The 22,804-nt window shown below is 36.0% G+C and overlaps 1 protein-coding gene across 2 annotated transcripts in view; it reads right to left on the reverse strand.

Moving 5' to 3' along the window:
- Window positions 1-22,804, reverse strand: part of side-IV (sidestep IV transmembrane protein) — a 980,143-nt gene that overhangs the window by 48,667 nt on the left and 908,672 nt on the right. For both annotated transcript variants that reach the window (XM_081730407.1, XM_081730406.1), the window contains exon 11: window positions 3,173-3,469. In XM_081730407.1, the coding sequence (XP_081586533.1) occupies window positions 3,173-3,469 (297 nt within the window). The remainder of the gene's footprint in view (window positions 1-3,172; window positions 3,470-22,804) is intronic.

A 22,804-nucleotide genomic window follows, 5' to 3' on the forward strand; every position in this document is an offset into this window, starting at 1 on the left:
TGCCTTTGTTGCTTATCACCAGCAGTCCCGTCAAAAGAACTCTGAAAGAAAGGAAAGCCGGGAAATAAGCCAAAAAGAAGACAAAAGAAGATATGCGTACCCAGAAAAAAGGAACACGGAAACGAAGACAAATCTCCGTAGTATACGAAGGAGACATGTATTCAGTCGACTCCTCTGACTTCTATATCAGTGACTTACATGGACGAAGACGACGGTTCCGATGTTTTGGGGGAAGAAGTGTGTGTAGTATGTAATGAATATGGTAAAAGTGAAACGTGGTTCGCTTGTAAAGTGTGTCAGAATTGGGCCCATGTTGCTTGTACTGAATTGTCTGTAACAGAAGCAAAATTCAAAGCATACATCTGTGACTTTTGTGCTTGAAATCACATTGCGCTTGTGTTCATATTCTTCTATTCATGTTATTATTTGTGTATTCTGCAAAATACTGCGTTTGAAATGCAATAATCAGTCCAGTTCTGTTCTCGATTTTTGTCTCGTCATCTTACCCACCTATGGAAGTCATCTTACCCGCATAGGAGGGTAAGATGACGAAAATGATATGGGGTCAATAAAAGTAAAATATCATCGTAACTTTTGAATTTAAAACCATCAAGCAATTAACAGAGTAAAACGAAAGTCTAATAATTGCCGTGAACATAAAATCGAAACATTTCATCAACACAAGGCTGACAAAACATGCATAGAAGCTTACTATCGTCAACTTACCCTCCCTTCCCCTAAGTATTGTGGCTTTTCGCTTAAATGGTTATCCAGTGAAGCCTATGTTTTTAAAGATGTATTGCTTAAATAAAACTAATGGTACAAGTATAATAGCGTCAATTGTGCGTTTTTATAGAAAGATAGTATGGCAAATGCGGTTAGTCCAAACTATTATTTAGAATGGCTGTCCGCGTTCAGATCGCGGAAATGTCTGTACAGCAAAAGATGTCATATTACAATTATCTCACATGCATTGCATTGCACCGTGTACGTGAAATTCTGCAATCGAGATATTGTAAAGCTAATCGTCGTTGCTGAGATACCGAATTCCACTATATGCCCGAATCCTCCAGATGTAGTTGTCATAAGATGAGGCAGTTACAGATGTGCCATAGAATTCCATTGTGAAAAATTTGATAAAATAAAAGACTTCTTTTGCAAAACTTGGTCCCTCAAAGATAGATTATGTGAACAATGTTGAGAAAATTATTGCTGAAAAATATACTACTAAGGCACTGTATGAAGTTAATGGTTATGAAATGCTTGTCAACTACGTAATGAAGTTGGAGGCAGAGGAACATACTTCAAGCTGCAAAGGGCAGCCTACAGGAACCAGCATAACTCAGACTTGACAAAGTAGTTTCGTAAAAAGCCCCAATCTCTTTAAGATTGAAGATCAAACTAATGTGGCAGACCTGGAGTTCGCCATGAAAACAAAGTATGCTTGCTGTTTTTGTGTTTGTAGACCCTCAACAATCCTCCTCTCAGTAATAAAGTATTCCTAGCAAGCCGAGAAAATCTTACATATTCCAACATTGAGATGATGAATCTTGTCAAGTCTAATTAATTTCTGTTTCACTCTTCTACGTCGTGAAGTGTCAACAAATCGAAGCTCAAATTATGATATTCATTAATATTTTTCAATGTTCACTTAAAGAGATTTTTTTAAATGATAAAATATCTAGACTGTACAAACTTTCGTACAGAAATTTAGATATGTAGTAAAATTATTGATTGAGATTGTTTTCATTCCACCAAATTTCCATTTAAAAAATATTCCCGTACATCAATTTCAGGCCTTTTTCCTATCCGACTTTTCTTATAACTATAGCCAAATTAAGAAAAAAAAAATATATTGTACTACAACAAAAATTTTGATTGTGTCGAAGAAAAAGATCAACGCTGTGTTGAAACAGACCAAAACGGGTAACTCCACTGTTGCTGTCCCTCCAATATTAATCATACGTATTGAAAAACTCCTGATGTGATGCAAAAAGTGTATTCTTTGGTGCGACATGAGAACCCGCCATCTCAGAGAACAATAGCAAGGGCAGTACAGCGTTTCATCGCGACCATGAATTGCATAATTGCACGATATTTACATATCATAATGAAGCGGCAGGCTCGAGTTCATATCCGCCGTCCCTCAGATATCATGGGGAAGGAGGTGAATAGTCAAAAGCTGTTCGAACGTCACATTGCAGGGACTCTTGATGAGGCATGGGTATACTGTACATGCTGCCGGAATGTGAAAAGAAGGTCATCTTATATCGTCTTCTTGATTCCAGAGGTCGTTCTGACAGGGTTCGTGAATATGTGGTGGAAGTTTTCCACACTGACGGTTTTACGATACGTAGAGTGGAAAACTGTGAAATGTAGTAAAAATAGCGATTGTGTTGAAAATCTTATCCGTGGATTTGCCATTTTCTTTAGTCGAAAGGGCATAATTATGGGGTGTTAAACTAAAAGATTTTCTTTAATCGAAAGGGCATAATTATGGGGTGTTAAACTAAAAGATTTTCTTTAATCGAAAGGGCATGATTATGGGGCGTTAACCTAAAAGATTTTCTTTAGTCGAAAGGGCATAATTATGGAGCGTTAAACTAAAAGATTTTCTTTAGTCGAAAGGGCATAATTATGGGGCGTTAAACTAAAAGATTTTCTTTAGCCGAAAGGGCATAATTATGGGGAGTTAAACTAAGAGATTTTCTTTAGTCGAAAGGGCATAATTATGGGGCGTTAAACTAAAAGATTTTATTTATTTTCGATTAGAAACTCGTGTCGGAAATCTAAAGGAAAACTGATCTTTCACTGGTTATGTGTACTCAAATACGCTCGCGGAAGACGCATTACACAGAAATATTTGCTATTCTATAGTGAACAGAATTCTATATCAGTACGGAAAAAAATGGTCTCAATAGCTCAAAAGACGATAAGCATACATGAAACAACAAAGAACTAGGCACACATTCTTGCTTCAAAGTCACCAGAGTGACTGCTTCGCGGTTGCACGCAACGGAGGATTATCAACGTTTGTAGGACACATTGGTATAGCGCACGTAATACAATTGCCCAATAGTGTTTATACAGGTGTACACTTACTTACAAACACACTGTACAAAAATGTAAATATGCAGTTTACTGTTAATATTAGAATTACAAGCATGCTTACCTGTGTATTTAGCAACTCCTTTGAATGTGATTCCATCGATAATCACAGGATCACTCCTTCCTTTCGCATTGGCGGCGTAGATATTCACCTGGAAGCTGGTTCCCGGTTCCATTCCGCGCAGAGTGAACATTGGGAACTTGGACGACAAGTTAAACCGAACCTGTCTGCTAGGAAGTTCGATGAGCTCCAGGACAAAATGCTGGGGCAGACCACCGTCAAAACTCTCAACACATTCCACGTGGATGGAGTCTTCAGTCTGATTCACAATGGAGCAATTTTGAAGAGCAAACGGACGTCCTGTTCCAAGAACACAAAGAAGGAATGAGATTAACAGGCTGAAAGAAAATGGTTGTTGACTAAACAACAACTAAGCTAAGACAACAACAGCTAAAATACTTTTTCACTACATCCCAGCAATACAGATAGTACACCCAACAGTAGAAAAAAGTAGACCAACTAACTGAAAACGTTGTCCTACGCCGTAATTTGCTGCTTTGCCGAGCATTTGCCTATTAACTCAATTGGCAACGAATAAATTAAATAGTGATCGGGAGTGTGACGTCGAAACTATTGGACAAAAGATAGCTAATTTTTTGGTTGAACAAGACACAGTTGAGCAAAATTTGTTTTCAACTTCGCTTTTACAATTACCAGTTCCGAATCTCGCCAACCATTATCCTCAATAGAGCCAATCATTTGCTTACGTAGGGTCTACCATTAGCCTATTTAGAGGCAATCATATGTTTATGTAAGACCTTCTATTAGTCTACATAGAGCCAACCATTAGCTTGCGTAGAGCCTACCATTAGTTTACGTTGCGTCAATCATTACTCTAAGTAAGATCTACGTAGGGCCAAGCATGAGCTTATGTAGGGTCTACTATAGCCTACGTAAGGGCAACCATTATCCTACATAGAGTCAACCATTTTGTTTACGTAAGGGTTATCGTTAGCCTACATAGGATCTACCATTAGCTTACGTAAGGCCATTCATTAGCCTACGTAGGACAACTATTAACCTACGTAGGGCAATAATTAGCCTGCACGTGGGGTCAACCATTAGCCTACGTAGAGTCTACCAAATGTATTGCTAGGACAACAACAAAAAATAAACGTGAATAAATTCGAATTAACTTTTACTCACACACAAAGCAAAACATATAAAAATATACCTTTATTTTTGCTTATCTACTGAGAATACTTACGTACCTTCCTCTTGCATTGAATCCGTCAGGACGAAATGTAAATATTTATTGGTAAATAATAAGTGAAGAAACTAAATACAAAATATACAGAAAGCAGTGGCAGATCTTTGAGGAAAGTCATATCGCTAAACATTAACAAATTGGCGCTACCATCTATGAGAAATATTACGCATTTTATATAGTATAGCTACAAGATTTATACAGGAATAGGTGAATATTTTAACTTTTGTTCAAGAACCGCCACTGGCGTACACAAATACCAGTTTATTATATTCATTTTTTTTTTTTTTTTTTTTTTTTTTGCGTGTAGACACTACATTACATTCAGATTCAATGTGTCACAATCACAGACACTATTTTATTTTCACATTATGTCGCACCTGAACACTTGTAAAACCACATTTACCTTCTTTTAGTAACGCGTATAAGGATTAATATGTAAACCTTGATCGTCACACACATTATCATTTTACGAAATTTAATGTTGGTTGTGTATAATCAGAGGTGCTCACAGAATGGCCCATGACGCAATATACGTCACTGAAATTTCAGGAGAGGGGTCGGGAGAAAATTAGTTTAAAGGGTAGAAGATGTATACAAATTGCGTAATTTATACAAGAACAACATTCTTTCATCAATATCCCCTGGTATTATTTTTTCCTTGTCTCTAGTCTAGGGAATATGGAAGTTTGGTTCCAAATTACATACGTGAAACTCGCTTCATTGAATTATTCCATAGTCAAAATGCTTTCACGAGACTGGAAAGTCACCTGGCCTGCTCGCTTCTCCGACTTATTCATATTTGATTATTTCTTTAAGGATACATTCCCTTGGAACTTACAATTTATTACTAAATTTCAAAAATGAAATCTTTGAGTTTTACGTCCCACAGTTATGCCGGTTAGGCTAAAGGAGTTGGTGATGATGAGTAATAAATGAAATGGTGGAATGAAGAAAGTGGGAGGAAACGGGAGAATCCCGAGAAAACCCACGTACACGGTGTTTGTCCACCACAAAGTTCACTTGGCGGGGACTTACTAAATTTGAATGGGGTTATCTGTGCTGATCTAGGTAGAAGCTGGTGAAGTATTATATATGGACTATTGGACTATATGGTTCAGAGACTTAAGGACATTACAGAAGTTAGAGAAGAAATATTTAGATAGCATCAAAATGTGATGTTAGAGGAAGATGGAGAAAATAAAATGGACAGAGAGTATAACAAATGAAGATGTTTTAAAACGGATAGGAGAGAAGAGGACGCTTTTAACCAGCCTTCTTCGTAGGAAGATCAAATCTTGTGAAGAAATTGTTTCTTTCATGCCGCCATAGAAGGAAAAATGGAAGGGAAGCGAGGAGCAGTAAGAAGAACTCAACTAATCGATGATTTGGAAAATAGCAAACAAATATTGGGAGTTAAAAGAGTAAGTGGAAGATCGAGAAATGTGGAAGTAACATTTCCAGGCCGGAACAATAAAAAAAGTCATTAGCCACAGGACACACTAACAGGCAGAATACTTAATAATAATAATAATTTGTGCTGAGATTTTTCTACACTGAGAAAAATCCGGACAGCGGTATATTGTACAAATATATACGGAATCCTCTTGCTTCCTACAGAAATCAGTATGGAGCATACGTTATCCATATGCTGCATACGCACTGCCCTTAAATGTTACATCATACCGTTGCAGGATGTCTGGCATCTAACAATTTTCCGTATATCACATGCATATACTTATGTTACATTCCTCAGCTATATGTTATATACTGTATGTCCATTTGTATGTGAGATCCTGACCGCCTATATTGTTTCATACGGAAAGTACGTATAGATGGAACATTTATATGGAAAGTATTATAAAACATGCGTTTTCAGTTATACGTCTACTGTGCGTTAAATCCAAAAACTACAGGAATTATGCAGGTAACCTAAATTTTTAAGAACGCCACCTTCTCAGTGTACGAAATGACCCTAGGTAGATTACAAGCCATGTAAGTTTGTGTCAAACAACATTGTGATCGTGGGTTTTCTGGAGGTTCTCCTGTGTACTCCTACATCCTTATTTCACTAATTCTAAATAATCATTCATTTTTATTAATCACACTTTTCCTTTTGTTTACCGGGCGTAAATCTGGTTTTTAAACTCCACAATTTCGTTTCATATCTCTAAATGGTACATAAGCTACGGGAATATATCGTCCCTCTCGAGACAAAAGGGCGTATCTCATGCTCTTAACTTTTCCAGAAGACAACTTTAAAAACCTTTTCTAAATATTTATTCTAACGTCTTCTTTTAAAATTTAGTTTGATGTTCTTCGTGTCAGGTATGTAAGTTACGAGATCAAATTAAATTTTAACAGAATACGATAAAATTAACTTATTATAACATCTTTAAACTTCTCTCCTAAAAAAAATTGCAAAAATGAGATACGCCTCTTTGTCTCGAGAGGAACGATATCATCAAGTGTCTTCGTGAGTGCTTTTCAGACAGAGGTGTATTCCAACTGTCTGAAATTCTGCCTAAGATTTGAGTGACAGAAACACTTGAAATGGTTTCACAAATGCCCAAGTGTGACAAGTATTTAAATATCTATATTTTCTATGCATAATGTGTATATACACATACAAAGGTCTACCCTGGGAGCAATGTTGTGCATTTCAATATTTCTACATTTTCTTTTTTATTTGCCAAAATTTAAACAAGCATATAATATTTTTCAAGTGTTTGAGCTGGGCTGATTAAATAAAAATACTTGGCTGGGTTCGTGAAATACCAGTAAAAAAATGTTTTATCGAATTCGAGCCACGCAGATTAGAAAGTGAATCGACCAATAATATGGTATATATATGATATATATATATATATATATATATATATATATATATATATATATATATATATACTATCAACCAAAAAGCCAACGCGGACACCGCACCACTTTCAGAATGAACCAAATCACGACGTACCTAATATCGGGTAGGGCCTCTTTCGGCCTGAATCACAGTATGTATCCTCCGAGGAAGGCTTTCCACCAATTACTGATGGGTATCAGTTGGGATGGCAGCCCACTCCTCCTGCAAGTGCGGCAGATGAATTTGGACGAGTTGGTCTGGACCTTAAACGCCCCTTCATTTAGTCCCATAGATGTTCCGCGAGGTTCAAATCAGGCGATTGAGCAGGCTACTAGAATCGTTGTACATTGTTCTCGTCATACCACGATATAAAATTGGCAGCTTTATGGCACAAAAACAAGCGGGCCATATCACAGTCGATGATGACTCCCCTATCCAACTCACTAAGTTCTTGTGTCTGTGCCATTCTCTGTCAAACTGACTCTTCGCGTGACGCCTTCTGCACCGAAACAAATGACTGGCGTCGTCCAGGTTGCTCTGGTGTAACTACCTTCTTACGGCGATATCCTAGCAGACTGACCGGTGACTTTTTGGTAGATGTATATATATATATATATATATATATATATATATATATATATATATATATATATATATATATATATATATAGGGGTTGGACTCAAAAAATCTAAAAACACTTCATACAGGACACGTAAGTTTGGCTCTCCACTGTACAACACGTGTTCCGCTTGCCGATCATTTTTTGTTTCCAATGTGTCATGTAGAAATTCCTCTTCCGTTAGCAGTAACCAGTTCACCTGTGAGTGTCGTGGTGTGAAAGTGGTACGGTAAAATGAGCGACCTGACAGATTTCCAAAGAGGCATGATCGTTGGTGTCCGTCTGGTTGAAGCTTCAGTGGCAAAGTGTCAAACATTGTGGGGGTATCGAAAGGTACTGTGCCCAATGTCACGAGGGCATACACAATTCATGGACAAACGACGTCTGCAAAGCACAACAGTGGTCGAAAGACAATAACCGGACGGCATTAAAACGGATTGTAGCAGCTAAACAGAAGACCACTGCAATGAAAATTACGTCTGAACTCAATTCCGGCCTACAGAACCAGGTTTCATCGAAAACAGTGCGACGAGAACTTCATAAAATGAAAATTCATGACAGAGCCGCTATCGCCAAACCCCTGGTCACAGCAGTAAATGTGAAGAGGCGTATGCAATGGTGCAACGACCACAAGGCGTGGGCTCATGAGCAGTGGAAACACGTAATATGGTCCGATGAATCGACCTTAACCTTGTTTCCATAACCAGTCGTGTTTACGTATGGAGAACCGTCGCAGGCCTATGATACAGTCTGCCTGCTCCCAACTGTAAAGCATAGGGGTGGTTCTGTTACAGTATGGGCAGGGATATCGTGGTTTTCTGCAGATCCGATCATAGCCCTGCATGGAATGATGAATGCTAAGGCGTATGAGGCCATTTTAGGGGACAAGGTTCTACCCATGGCCCAAATATTGTTCGCTGATGGTGATGACATCTACCAAGATGATTTGGCACCCTGTTACGCTGCAAAAACGGTGAAATCATGGTTTGAGGAGCATGACCAGGAGCTATAACACCTCTCCAGGGTCCCACAATCACCAGATCTGAACATCATTGAGCCATTGTGGTCTGAGTTAGAAAGGTGAGTTCGGTCTCATTACCCTCCACCAGCATCCCTTAAGGAACTGGGACACGTTTTGGAGGAACAATGGTACAAAATTCTACACACCACGATTCAGGAGCTGTATACGTCCATTCCACGTCGGATCCAAGCTGTTTTGGACGCAAAAGGAGGCCCCACACAACACTAAGTATAATTTTCACACTTTTGCAAACGTTTTAGATTTTTTTGGCCAACCCCTGCATATATATTAACTCAATTTAAATGAAAATAATTATTTTAAATCTATCCATGAACATATTTTTGTTTTCCTGTAAATTTCTCTCCAATTATTTTAAAAATCTTATTAGGCTTTGTAAAAAGTATTTTTTTTAAAAAAAAAACTTTACTTTCCATGGTTAAATGTTAATTCATTTTCCACTACTGAATTTGAAACTTATATAGAACTACATAAGCACTGTCCCGTGTCCCCGTGGACTTACATGGAAGCACGCAGGTCTTACCTTGCCACGATAGTGTTCCAAGTGGTACACATTCACGTCATCTACATATCTATTTAATAACTACTTACGAAATAACAATATGGTTGATTAGAGATGAGTTGCTCTGCATCGTGTTGCTTTAATCGATTAAAACCAAGCGAAATATTACATATCAGCAATGGCGTATTTACGATTTGTTTTGGGGGGCCTTTACTAACTTTCGAGGGGGGCTTTGCCTGGAAATGTAAAATTTCTGCAAGATATTTTATTTATTTTACTATAGTAAGTAAGATTTTGGGGGGCTTAAGCCCGGAAGCCCCCTTAAATACGCCTCTGCATATCAGATTTTGTAATTTTTATTTTTGTAATTTAATATCAATACAAGTTTCGTACTCGTATTTAAATAACTGACTCAGTTGAAAGTAAATTGTAACAATATTTAAATAGTTTTAAAAACTTATTTCAGTGAAAAGTTTTCTATTATAATTAAACTATTTAATGTGGCATGTTTATACTGCTTTCAACAGCACTGCCACAACTTGCGGGGGGACAGGGAGGGGAACTGCCCGGCATGTAGGCTCTCCGTTGTCCGAGAGGAGTCTATTTCAAGACGAAACTTTCTTAATTCATATCATGTGGACATGAATGTATAAAGGAAACATGGAATATGTTCACCTCATAAAAAAAGAAAGAAACGGAAAACGTGTTTCTTCCCATTTCAGTAAAACGTCTACTATTAGGATTGCAAGGAATAATAATTTTTTTAATGCTTTAAATTGTGTCAAATATGGTTCCTTGAATTTAACTACTGGAGTATGGAATGAGCCCACCATACAATTTCCAAAAGAACTTAAAATAATTAAGGTACTGCTGCTATCCCATCATTTGAAAAAAAATAAATATTTCTTAAGATGGATCAGAAATGCTACATAGCCTCTACTTCAGTAAAACGCGTAGTAAGATTTTATATTCTAAGGGTTCCAAATTCCTTACTTTTCTAGGGTGCCCAATTTCGTGTTTTCTAGGGATTAAATGATAATATATTCCTCCCCCCCCCCTCAGAAAAAGTTTAAAGGTACGACTCTATTGAACAAAGCGGTAAAAAAAATAGGCCAGTGATGGTCAACTTCTTTAACCGATTAACTTAAAATCACGAATTATTTCGGGATTTTTTTATTTTGCCTATAAATTATGATCACGAGAATATTCGTGAAGTGCAAGAAAGCCTGACTGTAAATTTAAACAACAAATTCCTACGTTGCTTGCATTCGGCTAAGTACATAGGTGTCTGCTAGATGTCGCGAATTGCCATTTTACCAATTTTAGCTAGTAATTTGCAGCTCAGGCAATTAATTACTCACTTATTGACCCTGCTAAAATAATACATATACAACGTATCAAAAATTTACTTTGCTGTTTCTTTTTCTTTGAAATAATGGTATTTTTTTGCACAATATTACAAATTTTTGCAATAGAAATTAAAGGAAATGTTTATTTATACTGGATTTGTTTTTCAATTTTAGAGTTTATATTTTAATTGTTTTTAATTTTGTGTAACTAAAAATTTCAGCTTTTACTCACTTTTACCTTCAATGTAGAACAAAAGTAAGAATAAGATATAAAATTTGGAACGTCTTTTGTGAAAAAAAAAAAATTAATTAATTAATCGGATAAACTAAGGGGCCGCATCATAGAAAATTCTATGCGGCGAGGGCCGCAACTTTATATTATACTTTACGTTTATAATATACACTCATGACATCGTAGCTCAGGAATCGTCGAATTTGCGGATGTCTATTAAGACATAGACAATCAAAACACAGACAACGATACACCGATATTTTCTTACTCACACTGAAGTGACATTGACTGAAAAGACATTTAAAAATAATATAATTCTTGAATAAATACAATTCTGAAGTATGCTTATACAATGCACCAGTCTCCAACACAGATTGAGTTGCTAGGTTCTCAACGACGAAATCTCTCCAACGAGTCTTAAAAATCTCTTTTGCTCGAAAAGTATCCTTACACTCTTCAAGTTGAGTGAAAAAATATCTTGGATAATTTCTCAAACATGGAAACATGTGCAAAAAGTGGAAAGAAGATTTTAAATCCCCAAATAAATGAAATAAAGCACTAACCTAACTAATCAACCTTAAATTTATTTTTCATTTTAGCGCCTAAAGCACCACTTAAGCCTACATCCACGAGACTGCACGAGAAGACCTCGCGGTCTGCATGCGGCTCGCGGGCCCATAGTTGGCCATCCTTGAATTAGGCTAAATGGCGCGGCTATGCTGAGCATTTATCCAGACGGTTATGTCTCTAAACGCACTCCGCGAACGCGAAGAAATCTTTTGTTATTAAGTGTGTCTGTAGACGCCATGCTCAGTTCAGCGTGTAAAAGTGCGCTCTCCATTAAACGGTTTAAGTTAAATTGAGTGTATAGGTATTTGGTTTGCAAAATTTGTAACTTTTCACTCGTTGAAAGGATTGGTTTCTACGAACAGCAGAAGTTGGCGAGAGGACGCCGTCAGGCGACAGGGGTTCGTCCCTTTCTGCACTAGTTACTGATGCCTAACATAGACGGCATAAATTTAGTCTAAAAATTTTAGGGGTTATTTCACAAATTTAGAACCCTGCCACTTATTAAGGGGAAACATATACGGAAATATAGTTATTAAGCTATACATCATAACACAATTAAGACTACAATAAGATACATAGCACAGGGACGTACGCAGGGGGCGAGTCCTGGGAGTTCAGACACCTCCATCCGCCCGAAATCCCGACTTCTCTGTGCATTCAGTCTAAAAAAAATTAGGGGTGATTTTACAATAGTTAATATAATTTATGCTTATATTGAATTTCTATCCAACTCTCGGAAATAAATTCTTACGTACGTGCCTGATAGTATGGTTAAAGAGATATTAACCATAATTGCTGTTCACCTAGAATATTGTATCAAATATTAAAAACATATCAGTTGATATATAATGTTGAAACTATACAAGATAACAAGATAACTTTCTTGAAGATAAATTCTCATCTGTAGTTTCGTAGTGCTAACAAGTACAAATATAATTCGAGTTCGTTGCCAGCAATAATTGGCATTTTTTATTTGCTATATATATATATATAGGGTGTTACAAAAATATGTCACAATTTTTGGGAATAGATTCTTCACATTGAAATAAGAAAAAAAAGTTCATATGGACCTGTGGTCCGAAATGCATAGTTTCGTATTTATAGCGTACTGAAAACGTGAAAAATGAACTTTAAACGTCCATAGTTCTCCACTACTATAGGACCGATCGTAGTCGGGTCAAGACATCACTGAGGAACTAGTTTGTGAACTATCCAAATATCTATCTTTCAGAACCTGCAGTACTTGCACATTCATTTTTAGAGAAGCTGTTTCGAAGCAGAGATGGTCATCCTCCCTCATTTTGCCCTCATGAGGGCCGCCTTCACCCTCACCTCACCCTCATTTTAGTAGTTGAGGGTGAGGGCGTTGGAGGGTGAGGGCGATAAAGTAATTGAGAGTGAGTGTGAGGGCGTCAATGGAGGGTGAGTGTGGGAGAGGGTGAGTGTGAGGGCGTTAATGGAGGGTGAGTGTGAGGGAGGGTGAGGGGAGGGCGTCAATGGAGGGTGAGTGTGATGGAGGGTGAGGGTGAGGGGCGTCAATTCAGGGTGAGGGTGAGGAAGGATTAGGAAAAATGACCATCTCTGTTTCGAAGTACTTAATCACTTTCCACCTACTTCTCTAAAAAATGATGTGCAAGTACTGGAGCATTCTTAAAAACATGTATATTTGGATAGTTCACATACCAGTTCTTCAGTAATGTCTTAACCCGACTACGATAGGTCCCATAGTAGTGGAGCTATGAACTTTTAAAGTACATGTATTTCATGTTTTCGGCAACATATAACTGCGAAACCATCCACTTTTGGGCACAGGTCCATATGATTTTTTTTCTTATATTTACGTGAGAAATCTGTTCTCAAAATATTGCGATATGTCCCCAGGTTGATAGAAACTTTTCTACGTTAAATTGTAGTTTGAATTCTAAAAGATAATGTCCAATAAAAATTTTGAGGCTCACATAAAACTTGGGATTAACTATTCCTTTCAGTGTAATACAGATAAAGATGCTAAGAGTGACATAGATAACTAGATTGTTATTCTAAAGCACTGTATTATTATTATTATTATTATTATTATTATTATTATTATTATTATTATTATTATTATTATTATTATTATTATTATTATTATACAAATTCACTTTAACTAACATTACAAATTCAATTTATGTTACTTATACATAGCATTTCGTTTCAGTTTTCTGCTATGAAAGAAACTATTATGCAAACAATAACTAGACCAAAAAATAAGGTATTTAGAGTAATATCTAGATCTCAAATTTATGTTAAAACCGGATTCAAAATAAAACACAATAAATTATAATACGCAAAATAATAATACATAATATGGGCTGCTCTAACCGTAAAATATTGGAACAATAAATATTTTTTTAAAAAAGGGAAACGCATGATATTATTAAGGAGATGAGATATTATCCATTTTTGTTAAATGAGAATGAAATTGAACAAGTAGTCATGGGAAAAAGCGTGTAAGAAGAATACAGAATAAATACAAATGTACAAAGAGGAAGAGAGAGAGAGAGAGAAAGCACGTAATGAAAACAAGAGGAAACGAGACAGCACATAATCTGCAGAGTTTCTACTCGTTTGAGGAAACATTTTCTGCGAATCTCTGGAGCATCCACAGCCTTCATTAAGGGAGGAGAAAAGTTTCTCCGCAAACCACAGTCCAAGCTCAAAGAAGGAGAGCATCAATACTTTTGTTGCATTTATTCCAGTTGTTTGTTTCCACCTCTCGAAACTGCTCTTACAAGTTAAAGAGTTTATTTTTTTGAAATTCTCTAGAGATAACTCAACAACGTAACTAAACTAGGTAGCTACAATCAGTACAAACAAAAGTGAACGCTTGTTGTTTTCTCTTTCCGAATTTTGTGTATGTTCACGTTGCGATGGTAGATTTTCCTCATCAGATCCTTTTTCAATAAGCATTTATTGTTATCCTCCCCGATAAACACCACCTGTGCGAAGACACGTATGTGTTGAGCTTAGGATTGTGTGCTACAGTGAAATTTTAAGCTAGGTCGGTGGTAGTTCACCACCAGAAGGGCCACCCCTACCCAAGTGGTCTAAATGGAGTAGCCAGATAAAGAGTGTTCTGGGAGAAGGCAGCAAGCAGTTCTCCAGTAGCTAATTTGGCAGAATTCGTAGTAACTGGTACGGTAATTCAGACATTAGTCCCAGGCGTGGTCAGAATGACTTTAATCGCTAGGTTACTGCGGGGTGGAAGGCAACGGGAAACAACCACTCAATTTTTCTCTAGTTTGCTGGCAGCAAAAAGAGAACATATGTACAATGGTCTTTCTCACGTCAAACTTTAGTTCCGGAGGTATAATACACCCCTATTCCGATCTCTGGGAGGGAGATGACTTGGGAACAACTATTGGACGAGAGAGTAATAATGAGAGTAACAACAAACAAAGAAAGAAAGACAAGCAAGAGCAAAACGTTTAGGATAGGGACATGGAATGTACGTACTATGTTACAGGAAGGAAAATTACAAAATATTAAAGAAGAAATGAAACAAAATAATCTAGATCTGGTAAGAGTTTGTGAAGTTAGATGGGAAGGTATTGCGGTGTTGAACAGCGAAGGATATAGAATGTTTTACTCAGGTGGTGTAAACTGTGGCCATGATGGCATAGGAATGATACTTGGAAAGCTCTTAAAGGAGAAGGCAGTGAAAGTAAAATTTATTGATGATAAAGTTATGATGTTAAGACATAAAGAGAAAACGATGGATTAGTGTTGATACAAACATACGCACCAACGACTTCGCATGTAGCTGAAGAAGTAGAGGAAAATTATGAGAAAATAGGAGAAATGACAGACAGGGAGAAGAGGAGTGCATGTGTAATTGTAATGCGAGATTTCAATGCAGTTGAGGGAGAAAAACAGGAAGGTAGTATCGTAGGCAAAAATGGTTTAGGCAAAAGAAATGAAATGGACTGGTGAAGTTCTGTAGACAGAATTCACTAGTAATTGGGAACACTCGGGAACACTAGTAATTGGGAAATAAGAATGGGAAGGTAGTCAGTAGGAGAAATGAGGTCATAGGAAGGTGGAAAGAATATGTTGAAGAGTAGGGATAGACCGTGTAGCCTAAATGTTGAAGTAGAAAATGAAGTAGGTGATAAAATGTTTAGGATTCTTTAGGATGTGGTGGAAAAGGCAACCGAGATTAGAAATGGAAAGGCAACCGGGATAGATAAAATATACCAATCGAATTCATTAAAAATATGGGAGACAAGGGAAAGAAAGAATTGTTCCGACTCTGCAATGAAATATATGAAACAAGAGAGTGACCGAAAGACTTCCTGAAGACGATCATGATAACGATGGCTAACAATTTGAGTCCAAACAGTTGTGGGGACTATAAAACTATTAATCTCATATCTCAGGCAGCTAAAATTCTGCTCCGAATACTGAACAGAAAACTTTATGGAAGAACAAACGAAAAGTTTGAAAAGGAACAGTTTGTGTTGAGGAGAGATAAGGGCACGAGAGATTCAATTGGATTATTAAGGTTGATCGATGAAAGATTTATCGAAAAAGGTAAAGAGGTGTATGATGTATTTATTGATTTAGGCTTTTGACCGTGAATTAGGAATTGTTGTTGGTAGTTCCAAAGAAAATTGTGTTGGAATGGAAAGATCGAATACTCATAAGAAACTTATATATGAACCAACAAGTAAGTGTAAGGATAGAGGAGGAACTGATAGAGGAAAAATGCAGTTAGAAGGGAAGTTCGACAAGGATGCTGTCTCTCCAACATTTATTTAAAATATATTTACAAGAGATAGTGAAAAACAGCCTACATAATGAAGAGGGTATTTCGGTAGGAGGTAGAATGATTAGACGTATAATATTTGGAGACGATAAGGCGCTAGTTGAAGAATCTAAAAAGAAAGTCAATAGGATGTTAGAAAACTTGTGGAAGATCTTTGAAGAACATGGGATGAAAATAAATGTTAGGAAGACAAAAGCCATAATGATTGGAACGAAGCGGTCTGGGTCAATTATAAAAGTGGCAGGTTAGAAAAAATAGAACAAGTGATTAGTTTTCGATACCTGGATAGTATTCTTAGTAATGGCATGAAGTGTAAACGTGAAATAAAAGCAAGGATAGGAATGGCTAAAGAAGCCTGTAGGAGAAAAAAAAATGTGTGTTTGTAGGACCTTGAATAAAGAGTTGAGAAAAAGACTTATAAAATACTTCGTGTGGAGTGTTTTACTGTATAGAGTGGAAACATGGACATTACTAAAAGTGATGAAGAACAACTGGAAGCCTTCGAAATGTGAGTGTGAAGAAGAATGGAAGGAATTAGTTGGGTCGAGCGGAAAATGAATGAGAGAGTGTTAGAAATGGTGTTGGAGGAAAGAACACTTTTAAATATTACTGAGAAGAGGAATAGAAACTGGTTGGGATATTGGATAAGAAGAAAGTGTATCAGAAAGGACGTGCTATAGGGTATGGTGCCAGGAAAGAGAGCGAGAGGGCGAAAGATCATACATGAAGACGAAGAGGTTAGCGAAAGACCGTAGGGCATGGAAGCTTCTCAGCTGCGGGAAGTGACCTGTCAAATAAGGGCAGAATACTTATTATTATTATTATTATTATTATTATTATTATTATTATTATTATTATTATTATTATTATTATTATTATTATTATTATTACATTCCCAATTACGTCAATTATGAAGTTAATGAAGCGAATACAAAAACATTATTATGCATACTTATGTAAGAAATTTACCTCTTCATATTTATGATACGTTAGTAAAGTGTTTCTCAACCACTGTGTCGCGACACATGGGTGTGTCGCGAAATTATTAATGTCTTCTAAGATCTTCCGCAAAGAAATGATCTTTTGAAGGAAATGAAAGTTTGTCGCCAATCGACTTGATTTCACATTTGTCTTCCAAATTTAAAGCTAGAAAATGGTTTCAACCCAGTTCATTTTTCTTTGGAAAGAAATACTGGACAAGAGAGTGTGTCTGTCAAGAGTACGTCCGCGCATAGACATGCTTTGTAAAAATCAACAGGGAAAAATATCTTAACTAGTTTTAGGTTTGATGTCTTCTTCTCGTCATTTTTCTGATCGTAAAATTTCTTTCCTATTCTTGCTTAAGAGTCAAAAGTTTCTTTTTATGCTAATTTCTATTCAAGAGTTGTACGTAATTTGCTTGTAAGATTTGTATCTCGTAGTCATTTTTCGTGTTTTTATTTTCGTACGTATTTTCGTGTTTGGTTAAGCACCTAGGGGAAAAAACCACATGCAGGGGTGTCGCGAAAGTCTTAAACGTACTTTGATGTGCCTGAAAGAAAAAAATGTTGAGAAACGTTGTTAAAAAGTATATTTAATTGCTATTTATGACCTCTTGAAATTGAGAGAAGTAAGCGTTTTAATGATACTTGTATTTTCATTTCCAATGTAATTTAAAATTCTACCCATTTTACTGATTCATATAAATAAGTTACAATGCCACTGGTTATGACAGTAAGTAAATAAGAATTGACTGATCTTACTGAAAAAAAAAAGATTAAAAGTAATATCAAATCAATCCGTTCCCGTGTGTACCAAGTGAAACCTAGTTAGCAATCAGTGACTTGGATTCGATTAAGTGAAACCTGTTTGAAACCAGTGACTTGCTGCTTAGATTAAGTAAATTCTAATTTGTAACCAGCGGCGGAAATATTTCAACATTGGATGGGACAAGTACTTTTCTTTTCTTTTCTTTTTTCTTTTTCTTTGCTTTTTCTTTTTTCTTTTTTTTCTAAGTGATGTTTAAAATATGGAAAACCATCCTGTGGAGGATCAGGGGAGCAGAGTTGTCTTCAACATTGGGAAGTGGGCACATTTGAGGCGTATTTTGGGGGAGACCAATTTCATCTCACCTTCCTTTGTGGCAAATCGGACACAAATCATCCCATTTTTTCCCAAAAAAGCACATTTCAAATCGGATTATTGGGGAGACAGTCCCCCCAGTTCCAAGATTGGAGGGTATATGTCCCCCTCATCTCTCCGGGAATTACGCCAGTGTTTGTAACCAGTGATTTACAAATTAGATCAAATAAATCGTAGTTAGTAGTCGGTAAATTACAATACGGATTAAGTGAAGCCTAGTTATCAAATAGTAACCTACATTTTTATTAACTAAATGAACCGTAGTTTCAAACCAGTGATTTAAAGTTTTTGTACCAATTAAATCCTAGTATGTAATAAGTTATTTACAGATTGGATCAAATGAATGGTAGTTGGTAGTCAGTGACTTCAGTATAGATTAAATGAATCCTAGTTATCAAATAGTGACTTACAATTTTATTAATTAAATGGACCTCAAACCAGTGATTTATAATTTGTATCAAATGAGTCTTAATCTTTAACCAGTAATTTATATTCTCTGTTAAGTAATTTGTAGTTTGTAATCCACTAGTTTGACTGTAATAGATATTGTAAGAAGTGGGGATGATATTTAGCAAAATTTTTAAGTATCATTATAAAGCAAGCTTTATTACATGTCTTCAAAAGATATAGCTAATCAGTGGATAATGGATATCCAGGAAGCATATTCATGATATGCACAAGAGTGAGTTTTTAAACTTGAAACTGCAAAATATCTGGGAAAGTAAGCATAGCACGAAAAACGAGTTCGAAATAAAAAAAAAAAAAAGATAATATTTTCAAGAGGTAAATTCACCTCAGATAAAATTACCCCACGTCGTCGTCCCTAGAAAAAGGATGGTGGCAACCTTGAAAACATAAATAAAGACTCTCATTTAACTGTAGAATTGGATTCAACGGGGAACAAGTAAGTAAATTTTATTCGGAACGTTTTTTAAGATTCGTGATAGACGGCGCTGTAATCACTGAAAACAAGTTCCATTATTCTGAAACTCTTATTTCATTCATAAATAAATGTGCGGCCAACAGTACAGTACTGTACCGATCTTTTGGCTTAAATATTTTCTCGACTCGTGACAGGTGGTGTGAAGGATTGCTCTACATTTGGCACAAAATCAGATAATTAAAATATGGCAATGCAATTAGGTGCAGGGGTAAGGTGCTAATAGTAGTTGGCTACAAAGAATGTTATTGGGTGCATCTCTTCGTGATCCATGCCTACGGCGAGAGGCTATCCGATGTGTTTATATTTGACACATTTTTTAAATACGAAAGATGTTAATTTAGTTGTTAATCAAGAAGTTCGTTTATCAGTCGCTTCATTAATTTATTTTGTATTACAAAATACTTTTGAAGTGAATTTCAACTTACATTTCAGGTACTACCAACACTACATTCAATTGGATATATTTACTATAATCCTTGAGTTGCTTCATTTGCTTTGGTCTGCGTTCATTTGTTATTTCTGAACTAGTTTTGCCTAGTTTCATGACTACAGAGAGATGTAGTGGATAAAATTCTACCACTACGGCCAATTGCGGCAGTTGATAAAACCGCCAATTACGGCTGCCACTGCAGAATCCAGCTAATTGCATTGTCACATTTAAATTACGGTATCTGAATTCACGGCGAATGCAGATCTGTCTTTCAACCCACCTTCCACGAGTCAAGAAAACGTTTAAGACAAAATATTGAGACTGTTCGTCGCAATTTTTTTGTTTTGGAATGAAACGTAAGAGCTCCCAATTGTAGAAACCTTGATGAAGCTGTTTTCACTGAATACAGTACCATTTATCACGAATCGAAAAAGAAGTTTGGAATAACATTTGTTTTTCTCATAGAATTCGGATCTGCAATTTAAGAATGGAGATCACAGTTTAAGTTTTCAAAGATACCCTCCATCGCACCCTCAAGTTGTCGAAGGTTGACTACTTTTTTCAGAGTTGAATTTCCCAGCTAAAAAATATTAACTTTTTATTTCGGACATATTTTCCGTCCTATGCTTATTTATTCAGATATTTTGCAGTCTCAAGTTGTACGACATGTAAATGCCTTATAAAGATGTACCATTCGTATATTGAACTCGAATATTTGTGCATATTAACAGCAGATGTATGAAGTATATTGGACATCAATAAATACTTATAGGAAGCCACACGAAAAAAGTATAATAAATGCTTATACTACGTATATTTCTTTGCTGTTTGAGATTGTTAAGTTTTCTGACAAATATGAATTTTACTACTGAATCCTTAATTCAACACTAGTCGTACTTTATTTTGTTTCAAAAACAAAAAAAACGATGTTATTTCTTTGTTTTGAAGAAGAACTGTCAACGCCAGCATTTTTTCTTTTTATCCCTTTCTTAGCCTGTACTCTGACTCAATCTGTTGAAAGAATTACAACCGTGTGGATGAAATGGACTGCTACAAACAGTGTGACATATTTTATCGCTACAGCAACTGCTGCTGTGCTGTGTTTATCAGACAGTTTAAAGTTCTTGCATCCACACACTCCACCTCCATTTGCTGTCTGCCGTCGTCTCACAACCACACAACCATGAAAGATTTACGAAGATTTTCGGAGGACAGCAAGATAACGTCTGAGGTAAATAGACAACTTGAAGCTTTGTGTGTATATATATATATATATATATATACATATAACCAAGAAACTTTCTCCAAACTAACTAACGTTTGCTTGCTTTGCTTTGGCCTACACCTGAAATATCTCAGGTTTTGTTATATCGAGATTTTAGCCAAAGTTCTGCTGATATATTTACAAATATATATATATATATATATATATACCTTGTTATCCTTATTTGGACAGTAAGCATTTTAAGCTTGTGGAACACTTGACAGGTCTGAAAGTGAAATCAAAAGGCCGAACCAATTGTGTTACTACATATTTAAACGGTGCTTTAATGATACATTTAGTGTGGATATATGCAGAATTCTGCGTAATGTACTTTATAATGTTTATTATGTAGTTTTGTTAATTATCATTCGACCTATTAAATTAAAGAGAGAGGTAAATTCTTAAATTAGCCTAGATCAGATCTTGTTTTTTTTTACATCTGCCTGATTAGATTTGAGTACAAATTTGTAACTTTGAACAAATAATGGTCAGTTATAGACTGTTAATATTCATTGATCAAATTTAGACTTACGAGAATTTTATACTGCTATCACTAAATTTGGCAAAAAGTTTCATTGTATTAAGTATATTAATTCACCTACTTTATGTCGGAACCAGTAAATTACATGACTCCTGCAGGACAGTAAAGAGAACTCAACGAATACATGCCTCTGCACGCTCAAAATGGTCCTTCAAATTATATTCACAAATTATATACTTAATGGTAAAATGTGAATGACTTATATAAAATATACAGAGCATGCAACAGATCAGTTTGGTCTATACTGTATACTTATAAACAAGAATTTTAGAAACGATCCAAAAAATGGATCAAAGGGTTGCGATCTTGGCCAAGAATTTTAAGAATAATCCCAAAAAATTAGTAAAAAGATGGCAATCTTGGGCAATAATTAGTTTTTGAAACAGGACCCAAAAATATATTGGATCTTTTGACACAAAAATGTTGATCTTACTATCTGGAATATCCCAAATGGAACGATGATTACAACGAACTTAGGCCCTATATGTTTCCAGTAAACAAATTTCTATTCATTTCACGTCTAGCAACTGGAACATATCATCAGTGGCGTATTTTTCCATTTTGTTTCGGGAGGATTTGCTAACTTTATCCTTCGAAATGTGAAAATTCTGTCAGATATTTCATTTACATTAATATAGTAAATAAAATTTCGGGGGGAGGCTTAAGCCAGGAAGCCCCCCTTAAATACGCCATTGCATATCATACACCCTCCAACGTAGATCGTGCCCGGAACTACATACACTGAAATTATAGTATTAATCATTTGCCCATGGAAAAATCTTTTAATACCGTTTTTACAACACTTTGATTAAAGTAATTTTATGGTCCTATTATATGAAGTTCGTACGTCGTACATCGATAATTATTTCCTTCTATGTACTTCCGCTTCAGAATGAGCTTTTTAATTTAATTTTAAACTACTGAACTTATACACTTTAAACAAAATTCAATTCTGTATTTTATATCATACATTGATGAAGAACATTATTTTTTTCATACACCCTAATTTGATTTAGATAACACGTCGACACTACTTAATCTAGCCTGTAGAAACCTATTTAAAAGCCGATAGAAAAAGTAAGTAATCACCTTGGTATTTAAGTTCAAGATCTAATGCGATAAGTCACGGCTATTGTATACCGTATTGAGATAT

Source organism: Thermobia domestica, chromosome 11, assembly GCF_964235325.1.
Source record: "Thermobia domestica chromosome 11, izTheDome1.hap1.1, whole genome shotgun sequence".
Classification (NCBI taxonomy): domain Eukaryota; kingdom Metazoa; phylum Arthropoda; class Insecta; order Zygentoma; family Lepismatidae; genus Thermobia; species Thermobia domestica.